Source organism: Scyliorhinus canicula, chromosome 20, assembly GCF_902713615.1.
Source record: "Scyliorhinus canicula chromosome 20, sScyCan1.1, whole genome shotgun sequence".
NCBI classification, from domain to species: domain Eukaryota; kingdom Metazoa; phylum Chordata; class Chondrichthyes; order Carcharhiniformes; family Scyliorhinidae; genus Scyliorhinus; species Scyliorhinus canicula.
Window position 1 is genome coordinate 74,602,729 of NC_052165.1, and position 12,238 is coordinate 74,614,966.

Consider the following 12,238-nt stretch of genomic DNA (forward strand, 5'->3'; position numbering starts at 1 on the left):
CAGAATTACCTGCAGGTAAATGATACCGGAGAAGTCTCAGCAGCGGTGCTCTGGGAGGCACTGAAGGCAGTGGTGAGAGGGGAGCTGATCTCAATCCGGGCTCATAGGCGCAGGACAGACAGGGCAGAAACGGACAGACTGGTTAAGGAAATTTTACGGACGGACAGGAGCTACGCGGGGTTCCCGAGGCCAGAGTTACTCAGGAAACGACAGAGGCTGCAGGCCGGGTTCGGGGTGCTGACTTCAGGCACGGCTGTATAGCAGCTTAGAAAAGCAAAAGGCGGGATGTATGAGCATAGAGAGAAGGCCAGCAGAATGCTCGCGCAACAACTAAGGAAGAGAGAAGTGGCTAGGGAGATAGGAAGGATAGCGGATGGGGAGGGAAATCTGGTGGGGGACCCGGCAGGACTGAACAAGGTGTTTAGGGACTTTCACAGGAAGCTGTACAGTTCGCAAGCCCCCAGGGGACCGGAGGGGATGAGACAATTCCTGGACGGACTGGACTGACCTTCCCAAGAGTGGGTAGGGGGTTGGTAGACGGACTGGGGGCCCTGGTTGGGATCGAAGAGGTACTGGGGGGCCTGAAGGTCATGCAGTCGGGTAAAGCCACGGGGCTGGATGGGCCTGCTAACCGGCGGGTGGAGCTTTACAAAATGTTTGCCGAGATAGTGGGGCTGGTACTGGTTAGGGTTTTTACCAAGGCAAGAGACAAGAGGGGTTCTACCCCCGATGATGTCGCAGGCCACCATTTCGCTTATTCTGCAACGGGATAAAGACCCTGAGGCCTGTGGGTCATACAGGCCGATCTCTTTGATCAACGCAGACGCTAAGCTACTGGCCAAGATCTTGGCGACTAGAATTGAGGACTGTGTACCGGACGTAATTGCGGAGGACCAAACTGGAATCGTAAAGGGTAGGCAACTGGCAGCCAATCTAAGAAGGCTACTTAATGTGATCATGATGCGCCCGGAGAGCAGGGAGGCAGAGATAGTGGTAGCTATGGATGCGGAAAAGGCTTTCGACCGGGTCGAGTGGGACTATCTGTGGGAGGTGCTGGGAAGGTTTGGGTTCGGGGAGGTGTTCATTGACTGGGTTAGGCTGTTATACCAGGCCCAGAGGCTAGTGTAAGGATGAACAGGAGGACATCAGATTACTTCAGACTCCACCACGGGACTCTCCACTGATTTTTGCGCTGGCTATAGAGCTGCTGGCAAGTGCTCTGAGAGCTTCAAAGGGCTGGTCCGAGGGGGTGGGGTGTTGGGGGGGGGCGGCAGGAGAGTAGGCTGAAGGGGTTGCCGTTCAGGCTGGTAGGAGAAAGCTTTGGATACTTGGGGATACAGGTGGCACGGGACTGGGGCAGGTTGCATTAGCTCAACCTGTCCCGATTGGTGGAACGAGTGAGGGAGGAGGTTCGGAGCTGGGATGCGCTCCCCCTGTCACTAGCGGGGAGAGTGCAGACTGTTAAGATGACGATTCTCCCGAGATTCTTGTTCATATTACAGTGTCTCCCTATTTTCAACCCAAGGTCCTTCTTTAAGAGGCTGAATAAAATTATCCTGGGTTTATCTGGGAGGGGAAGTCCCCACGGGTGGGGAAGGTGATGCTCGAAAGGAACAGAGGGGAGGGGGGGCTGGCATTGCCGAACTTTAGCAACTACTACTGGGTGGCCAACATAGCGATGATAAGGAAATGGATGGTGGGCACAGGGTCGGTTTGGGAACGGACGGAGGCTGCTTCGTGCAGGGGCACCAGTTTGGCAGCCCTGGTTATGGCGCCTCTGCTGCTCCCGCCGGCGCGGTACTCCACCAGCCCGATAGTGGTGGTGGCTTTGCGGATCTGGGGCCAGTGGAGGAGACATATAGGGGAAGTGAGAGCATCGGTATGGGCCCCAATCTGCGGCAATCACCGATTTGCCCCAGGGAACATGGACAGTGGGTGGGGATTGTGAGGGTGGGCGATCTGTTCCTGGAAGGGAGCTTTTCGAGCATGAGGGCGCTGGAGGAGAAGTTTGGGCTGGTGGGAGGGAATGACTTTAGATACTTGCAGGTGAGAGATTTTGTGCGCAGACTGGTGCCGTCCTTCCCAGGCCTCCCGCCAAAGGGGAGGCAGGACAGGGTAGTTTCTGGGGGAGAGGTAGGTGCGGGTAGAGTCTCAGATATTTACAAAGAACTAATGGGAGCAGAGGATACAAAGACTGAGGACCTGAAGCTTAAGTGGGAAGAGGAGCTCGGGGATGGAGGACGGTATTTGGGCAGAATCTCTGGGCAGAGTAAACACGACCGCAACATGTGCCAGGCTCAGCCTGATCCAGTTTAAGGTCGTGCACCGGGCCTACATGACGGTGGCCCGGATGAGTAAATTCTTCGGGCTGGAGGACAGGTGTGCCAGATGCGCCGATGGGACGGCTAATCACGTGTCCTGGACTCGGGGGTACTGGCAGGGATTCGAGGACATCATGTCCCGGGTTTTGAAAACTGGGGTGGTAATCTTTGGGGTGTCGGAGGACCCGGGAGTTCAGGAGGAGAAGGAGGCCGACGGCTTGGACTTTGGTACTTCCCTGGTAGCCCAGCAACGAATACTGTTGGCATAGAGGGACTCAAAGCCCCCGAAGACCGAAGCATGGCTATCGGGCATGGCGAGCTTTCTCGGTCTAGAAAAGGTTAAGTTTGCCTTGAGAGGTTCATTATCGGGGTTCGCCCGGAGGTTGCAGCCATTCATTGACTTCTTCGCGGAGAATTAATTAGCAGGGGGGGGCAGGGTAGTGCAGTTCAGGTCACAGTGAAATCAGCCATGATCTTATTGAATGGCGCAGCAGGCTCGAGGGGCCAAATGCATTTTCTCCATTACAACATTCGCATTTCAAGGAGCATTCCACTGGCTGTAAAGATGCTTTCGGACACCGTGAGGTTGTGAAGGGTGCTCGATATTTATCATGAAGGCAGGTTGGCCGTGCCAGTCACAATACCAAGAACCAAACAACTTTGATATGCGAGTGGGAAACTATTACCTTGTCAAAATTCTGCATCTGCTCGCGATTGGTGAGCCACGAGTCCATATCCTGAGTGGGTTGGATGACAAAGGCCTCGTAATCGGCGAACATCTGAGTGAAGCGGTTGGCAAACACTTCGCGGAGCTGCACGGTGAGCTTGTAGTCGCGCAGCTCTTCCTCGCTGCACTGGCACTTGGTGTCCTTCTCCTTCACCGCCGCCGGTGGGGGCGCGATCTCCATCTTCTCGACGGCGACGCCGGTGCGCTTCGCCAAGGCCTGAAGCCGAGCCAGCGTCTCGTTGCCCTTCAGCAGCTCGTACATGTTGATGGTGTTGGCGGTCAGGTTGCCGTTCTTCTTGTCATTGACCAGATCATCCAACACCAGGTTTTTCAGCTTGGTGGCACTCTCGCTGCAGTGCAGGTTCCCTTCGGGCGGAATTCCGAAGTGAAGCAGCACCTCGGAGATTTCCTGGATGAATTCCAGCTTATTGGGAAACTGGGGGAAGTCCTCTGGAAGCTCGATGAAGTGGTTGTCAATATCCACGAAACATAGATTGGCCTGTCAGGGAAGACAGAGAAAGGAAAAGTGAGTGAGAATTCGGTTTTGTGTTTTACCAGGACTGCATACTCTTTCAAATGTAAACGTAAAATGGAAGGATTCTCCCTGGCCAATCACTCAACCAACATCACTAAAACAGATCTGCCCAGTATCAGGTTGCTGTATGCAGTTTGGCTGCTGCATTTACTAAATTAGGAAAGAGATTATAACTCAAAATGTGAAGTCCTGAGGTTGTGACCAGTGCTATACAAATGCAAGTCTTTCCTTTCCCAATAAAGATACCTGGAATAATGCAATATTCTCTGCAGTGGTCTACCCTTTACATCTTGAAATTTAGTACAAGACTTCCAAGTTTCATTCTGCAACAGGTTTAAGTCCTTCCCAGTGGAAGGTTCAAAGTCTTCACTGGGGTTCAGGTGCACAGGCACAAGGACTCTCTTCAGTACCTCACCCATGTGCACACTTTTTGTGTGTAGTTTTGACAGGGCGTGTCGGCCGTTCAACCATTTACAGGCGGCAACTGAGACAGATTCTGTTCTTGCCCAACATGCCAATGTGTGCTTCATCAGTACATCTTAATCTATAACTGTCAGCAGGCAGAATCCAAATGTGTGCAATGTGATATTAGGGGCTGAAAAATGACAAACAGCAGTGGTCCCAAAACAGATCCTTGTGGCACACCACTAGTAACTGAACTCCAGACTGAACATTTCCCATCAACCACCACCCTCTGTCTTCTTACAGCAAGCCAATTTCTGATCCAAACTGCTAAATCACCCTGAATCCCATGCCTCCATATTTTCTGCAATAGCCTACCATGGGGAACCTTATCAAACGCTTGACTGAAATCCATATACACCACATCAACTGTTTACCCCTCGTCCACCTGTTTGATCACCTTCTCAAAGAACTCAAGAAGGTTTGTGAGGCACGGCCAACCCTTCACAAAACCGTGTTGACTATCCCTAATCAAATTATTCCTTTCTAGATGATTATAAATCCTATCTCTTATAAACCTTTCCAAGACTTTGCCCACAACAGAAGTAAGGCTCACTGGTCTATAGTTACCGGCGGCGTCTCTACTCCCCTTCTTGAACAAGGGGACAACATTTGCTATCCTCCAGTCTTCTGGCACTATTCCTGCAGACAATGATGACATAAAGATCAAAGCTAAAGGCTCAGCAATCTCCTCCCTAGCTTCCCAGAGAATCCTAGGATAAATCCCATCCTGCCCAGGGGACTTATCTATTTTCACACTTTCCAGAATTGCTAACACCTCCTCCTTATGAACGTCAAGTCCTACTAGTCTAGTAGCCTGTATCTCAGTATTCTCCTCGACAACATTGTCTTTTTCCTGTGTGAATACTGACGAAATATATTCATTTAGCACCTCTCCTATCTCCTCGGACTCCACGCACAACTTCCCACTACTGTCCTTGACTGGCCCTAGTCATTCTTTTATTCCTGACATACCTATAGAAAGCTTTAGGGTTATCCTTGATCCAACCTGCCAAAGACTTCTCATGTCCCCTCCTGGCTCTTCTTAGCACTCTCTTTAGGTCCTTCCCAGCTAACTTGTAACTCTCGAGCACCCTAACTGAACATTCACGTCTCATCTTTACATAAGCCTCCTTCTTCCTCTTGACAAGTGATTTGACTACTTTAGTAAACCACCGTTCCCTCGCTCAACTACTTCCTCCCTGCCTGACAGGTACATACTTATCAAGGACAGGTTCCTTGAACGAGCTCCACATTTCAATTGTGCCCACCCCTGCAGTTTCCTTCCCCATCCTATGCATCCTAAGTCTTGCCTCATCGCATCATCCCCCAGCTATAACTCTTGCCCTGCTGTATATACCTATCCCTTTCCATCGCTAAAGTAAACATAACTGAATTGTGGTCACTATCACCAAAGTGCTCACCTACCTCCAAATCTAGCGCCTGTTCTGGGTCATTACCCAGTACCAAATCCAATGTGGCCTCGCCTCTTGTTGGCCTATCTACATACTGTGTCAGGAAACCCTCCTGCACACATTGGACAAAAATTGACCCATCTAAAGTACTCGATCTATAGTGTTTCCAGTCAATATTTGGAAAGTTAAAGTCCCCCATAACAACTACCCTGTTACTTTCGCTCCTATCCAGAATCATCTTTGCAATCCCTTCCTCTACATCTCTGGAACTTTTCGGAGGCCTATAGAAAACTCCCAAGAGGGTGACCTCTCCTTTCCTGTTTCTAAACTCAGTAGACGAGTCCTCATCAAACGTCATTTCTGCCACAGTAATACTGTCCTTGACTAACAATAACCACCCCTCCGTCTCTTTTACCCCGTTCCCTGAGCTTACTGAAATATCAAAACCCCGGAACCTGCAACAACTATTCCTGTCCCTGCTCTAGCCATATCTCCGAAATAGCCACAACATCAAAGTCTCAGGTACCAACCCATGCCGCAAGCTCACCCACTTTATTCCGGATGCTCCTGGCGTTGAAGTAGACACACTTTAAACCACCATCCTGCCTGCCGGTACACACCTGCAACCTTGAAACCTTACTCATGACCTCACTACTCTCAATCTCCTGTATACTGGAGCTACAATTCAGGTTCCCAACCCCCTGCTGAATTAGTTTAAACCCTCCCGAAGAGCATTAGCAAATTTCCCCCCCAGGATATTGGTACCACTCTGGTCTAGGTGTAGACCATCCCGTTTGTAGAGGTCCCACCTACCCCAGAATGAGCCCTAATTACCCAGGTATCTGAAACCCTCCCTCCTGCACCATCTCTGTAGCCACGTGTTCAACTGAATTCCTGCCTATGTCATTGGTGCCTATGTGGACCACAACTTGGTGCTGCTCCCCCTCCCCCTTAAGGATCCCGAAAACACGATCCGAGACATCACGGACCCTGGCACCTGGGAGGCAACACACCAACCGTGAGTCTCTCGTTCCCACAGAATCTCCTATCTATCCCCCTAACTATGGAGTCTCCAATGACTAAGGCTCACTCCTCTCCCCCTTCCCTTCTGAGCAACAGGGACAGATTCTGTGCCAGAGACCTGTACCCCATGGCTTACCCCTGGTAAGTTAGCCCCCCCCCCCCCACCAGTATCCAAAGCGGTATATTTGTTACTAAGGGAATGGCCACAGGGGATCCCTGTACTGACTGCTTTCTCCCAGCCCCTCTCACCATCACCTATCTTTTTTCATTCTTCGGAGTAACTACATACCTGAAGCTTCCATCTATGACCACCTCTGCCTCCCGAATGATCCGAAGTTCATCCAACTCCAGCTCCAGTTCACTAACACGGTTTCTGAGGAGCTGGAGATGGGTGCAATTCCCATAGGTGAAATCACCTGTGAACTGGTGAACGCAACCCAACGCATCACACAAATGTGCCACCCCCACATTGATTCTGTATACACCTCCCACTGCCTCAGGAAGGCAGACAGCATTGTCAACGACCCCTACCACCCAGACATTGTCTTCTTCCAGACCCTTCCATCAGGCAGAAGGTGCAGAAGTCTGAAGTCTCGCACATCCAGACACAGGAACACCTTCTTCCCCACAGCTATAAGACTCCTCAACGACTCCCCCTTGGACTGATCTGTTCCCTGTAAGAACACCACTGACGACGCCCTATGCTGCTCTTGCTCATGTATTTGCTTTGTTTGGCCCCTTGTATGGCCCACTGTAACCAATCACTGTTTTATCAATGTACCATTTGTCAATGTTCCCTGTTGATTATTCTTGTGTCTACTCTGTACGTACTGTGTACGTTCCTCGACCACAGAAAAATACTTTTCACTATACTTCGGTACATGTGACAATAAATCAAATCTTCCATCAGGCAGGAGATACAACAGCCCGAGAACACACATGATTCAAAAACAGCTTCTTCCCCGCTGTTACCAGACTCCTAAATGACCCTCTTATGGACTGACCTGATTAACACTAGACTCCTGTATGCTTCACCCGATGCCTATGTATTTATATTGTGGCCCTGGTGTTGCCCTATTATGTATTTTCTTTTTATTTTCATGTACTAAATGATCGGTTTGTGCTGCTCGCGGAAAAATACTTTTCACTGTACCTCGGTGCACGTGACAATAAACAAATCCAATCCAATCCAATGAGGCAAGGATAGCAGGGAGAGGCACTGATCGTTGGATTCCACCTGACCCTATCCCGGGATTTTCCCGCTACAGTGAGGGAAATTCTGGGCATTCCTACACAATCCACCACACCAATTGCTGAGGCAGGCTCACTAGAAGATTGTAAGCAGCCTCTATCACCCTGATGATTCCCTCCAATCTGTTTGAGGTGCTGCCAGTCTCCTTGTTTGGTGCAAGATTCGCCAACAAATATCCAATCCAAACATTTTGCTTCTTGGGACACCTCTAACCCTCACCGTTCACAGAAAGCCCCAGACTCCAGCAGCCAACCCCCACCCCTCATCTCGGAGAATGGTAAAATTGATGCAAACAAGCATTAAAGCACGGTAGTATTGTGGATAGCACAAATGCTTCACAGCTCCAGGGTCCCAGGTTCGAATCCCGGCTTGGGTCACTGTCTGTGTGGAGTCTGTACATCCTCCCCGTGTGTGCGTGGGTTTCCTCCGGGTGCTCTGGATGTGCAGGTTAGGTGAATTGGCCAGGCTAAATTGTCCTTAGGGTCCAAATTGCCCTTAGTGTTAGGTGGGGTTACTGGGTTATGGGGATAGGGAGGAGGTATGGGCTTGGGTAGGGTGCTCTTTCCAAGAGCCGGTGCAGACTCGATGGGCCGAATGGCCTCCTTCTGCACTGCAAATTCTATGAAACTATGAAATCCTTCGCACGGCAATCGGTTTACTGTCCCCAAGAGTAAAGATGTCGGAAATAAATCTCAATAAACCCAAGAACTGGTCATTTTCGAATAATAAAGTATGTCAAGGTTAAAAAAAATTCAAGCTGGAGTTTCAATGATTCAATAGTCGAGAATTGGATTAAAAGAGCAATGAACTCCCACTGAAATCATTTTCATTATTATATTATACCCTCTCGGCTCTCTCTTACTGCGAGTGTAAATCACTTATTGCTTACTCTATTGTCCCAAATACAGCAGAAGCAACATTACAATATAAGTGCCATCTCGTTCATCTCAACTGTGATTACGTGAATGATATGGGGCAGCACGGTAGCACAGTGGTTAGCACAATTGCTTCATAGCTCCAGGGTCCCAGGTTCGATTCCCGGCCTGGGTCGCTGTCTGTGCAGAGTCTGCACGTTCTCCCCGTATCTGTGTGGGTTTCCTCCGGGTGCTCCAGTTTCCTCCCACAGTCCAAAGATGTGCAGGTTAGGTGGATTGGCCATGATAAATTGCTTTTAGTGCCCAAAAAAGATTTGGTGGGAGGGGGGGGGGGGGGGGGGGGGGGGGGGGGGGTTACTGGGTTATGGGGATAGGGTGGAAGCATGGTCTTAAGAAGGATGCTTTTTCAAAGAGTCGGTGCAGACTCGAGGACTCGAATGTCCTCCTTCTGCACTGTAAATTCTATGATTCTATATAGTCAACAAGGTGGTCGATGTTGTCACAGAGGAATGAAAGACAGATTGGCCTTTTATTATTCACTTCTGAGGTGGGGAGGGGGCTGGGGTGGGAGTTGGTAGGGAAATGCTAGAAAACTGAAATAAATACACAAGTATACCAGGACACTTAGCTCCTTCCTCCACCTTATCAAAGCTCCTTGCTCTCAGTTCAGAACGAAGGAGTACCAGGTTTTAAGCTGTGATCCCATGCCCTGGTGGAACTGGCTCGAGTCTGATCAGCTCATTTTACAACCGATCCTTACAGCCAGCAGACATCAGCCAAGACCCAGAGGCGACAAGCTAACCTGTGATGAGTAAGCTATGCCTCGTTAGTTTTGAAAATATGGCTTTTTAAACTGACTGGAAAATTTGAAATACGAAATGTGTCATAACAAACTACTTAACAATGCAAGGCCACCTTGCAAAAGCAAACAAGGCACCCTCGGGAGAGTGTGAAGAGAGAGACATTTCCTATAATTCAGAGACCCATCAAAACCCGTCACTAAGGAAGGGATATCAAAATGCAAAGTGCTGGATAGTGAAACAATAGGTGCCACAGACAGACCCGCCCAAAACCTTTTGGAAATACACAACGGGTGAAGGATAACAGTGGCTTATTTAATTTTCCATGCTTCTGCACATAGACTGACACTTGGAGATTTAACATAAATGAAGGTCCTCGTTGGCACCAAGATTGATTCCGCAAGAAATAAATTCCAAATTTCGAAGGCTGCTGGCTCAGGGTGGAGTTAGCAGCTGGGGTATACCTGGATTTATTGTGATGTGTCATCTCCGGGCAATGTCTTGGAGGTGGCACAATGCGGCAGCAAAGTCCAACCTGCTTTTTCGAGGTGGAACCTTCATGGTCATTGTCTCAGTTTGAACTGAGGCTTGGTGACTGAAGCCAAAGGGTGGCTGTGGAGGGTTGTTTTTCAAACTGGAGGCCTGTGACCAGCGGTGTACCTCAGGGATCGGTGCTGGGTCCACTGTCATTTATTATATATCAATGATTTGGATGAGAATGTAGGAGGCATGGAAGTTTGCAGATGACACCAAGATTGGTGGCATAATGGATACCAAAGAAGGTTATATAAGATTGCAACAGTAGGGGGCCAGTAGGCCGATGAATAGCAGATGGAGTTTAATTTGGATAAATGTGAGGTGATGCATTTCGGTAGATCAAATCAGGGCAGGACCTACTCAGTAGGGAGTTAGGGAGAGTTACAGAACAAAGAAATCTAGGAATACAGGTTCATAGCTGCTTGAAGGAGCAGTCACACGGGCAGCACGGTGGGGCAGTGGTTAGCATTGCTGCCTCACGGCTCCAAGGTCCCAGGTTCGATCCCGGCTCTGGGTCACTGTCCGTGTGAAGTTTTCACATTCTCCCCGTGTCTGCGTGGGTTTCGCCCCCACAACCCAAAGATGTGCAGGGTAGGTGGATTGGCCACACTAAATTGCCCCTTAATTGGAAAAAACTAATTGGGGTACTCGAAATGTTTTAAAAAGGAGTCACAGGTGGACAGGGTGGTGAAGAAGGCATTAGCATGCTTGGTTTCATTGGTCAGAATATTAAATACAGGAGTTGGGACACCTTGTTAAAGGTGGATAAGATATTGGTAAGACCACACATGGAGTACTGCTCTGGTCACCCTATTATAGGAAGGATATTGTTAAACGAGAAAGAGTGCAGAAGAGATTTATGAGGATGCTGCGAGGAATTGGATGGTCAGAGTTATAAGGAGAGGCTGGAAAGACTGGAACTTTATTCCCTGGAGCGTAGGAGGCTTGGGGATGATCTTATAGAGGTCTATGAGGGGCATAGATAAGGTAGATAGTTAACATCTTTTCCCAAAGGTAGGGGAGTCTAGAACTAGAGGGGATAGGTTTAAGGTGGGTATAGAGGAATATGAGTCAAATGCGGGCACGTGGGACTAACTTAGCGATAGAAACTGGGCGGCATGGACAAGCTGGGCCGAAGGGCCTGTTTCCATGCTGTAATAGAACAGAACAGTACAGTACAGCACAGAACAGACCCTTCGGCCCTCAATGTTGTGCCGAGCCATGATCACCCTACTCAAACCCACGTATCCACCCCATACCCGCAACCCAACAACCCCCCCTTAACCCTACCTTTTGTAGGACACTACGGGCAATTTAGCATGGCCAATCCACCTAACCCGCACATCTTTGGAATGTGGGAGGAAACCGGAGCACCCGGAGGAAACCCACGCACACAGGGGGAGGACGTGCAGACTCCACACAGACAGTGACCCAGCCGGGAATCGAACCTGGGACCCTGGAGCTGTGAAGCATTTATGCTAACCACCATGCTACCCTGCTGCCCCGAAGATGAAGCTTAATGGGGTATGTTCGTTGGCTGTTGGACTGTTGTAGCATCAAGACTAAACCCAATCCTGCCCTCACTCAATGCCCACACTAGAAATCCTCAATGCCGGACATCATTCAACAGAGGGAATCCAGTCTAAAATTCCTTCAGTAATCATCTATGACTCTATGACTGTCATGCAACACTGCCCGATTAATGCTGAATCTACACCATTACTGGCCTTGGGCTGGTCCAACATCATGTGCACTTTGGAGCCAATCTCTGAAACCAGTGTCATCTCCTTTATACACGACCGAGGCAACTTATTCTAAATGTCTCGATTATGTTAGGAAAGCGACAAGCACAAGTGTTTGCCCCTGATTCACACTGGCAAATGGAGGAAGAGTCAGGAGTTTTATAGAGACTTGATGTGCTGTAACCATCAAACACTCCTGCGGTTTCACCAGCCCAGTACCAGTATCACTGTAGATGGCACACGTGTGCCAGTTCTCTCATTGACTCAACCGGCAAACCCGCTGTCTGGTGCGGTTTGCCCAAATCAGGAAGATCTATAGTGCAACCCAATTTCCTCTAAATGGCACTTGGGGCACTGCAGTTGGGCACAGTGCACACAGACATGTTAACAAGGAAAAAACAATCAGCCATTGTTCTTACTATTGATTTGTATACAGTGTCTGAAAAGTGCACAGGTGAGGAAAGATCAGGCTGATGGGGGCCCCCTACTCCCAATATTGGCAAGGTTGCCAACCTAGTCTTAACTCATGCATGAGGGTAGATCAATTGG

The 12,238-nt window shown here is 49.4% G+C and overlaps 1 protein-coding gene across 3 annotated transcripts in view; it reads right to left on the reverse strand.

Moving 5' to 3' along the window:
* LOC119955173 (DENN domain-containing protein 5B) overlaps positions 1-12,238 on the reverse strand; it is a 291,496-nt gene that overhangs the window by 66,348 nt on the left and 212,910 nt on the right. For all 3 annotated transcript variants that reach the window (XM_038781152.1, XM_038781150.1, XM_038781151.1), the window contains one exon: positions 3,008-3,547. In XM_038781152.1, the coding sequence (XP_038637080.1) occupies positions 3,008-3,547 (540 nt within the window). The remainder of the gene's footprint in view (positions 1-3,007; positions 3,548-12,238) is intronic.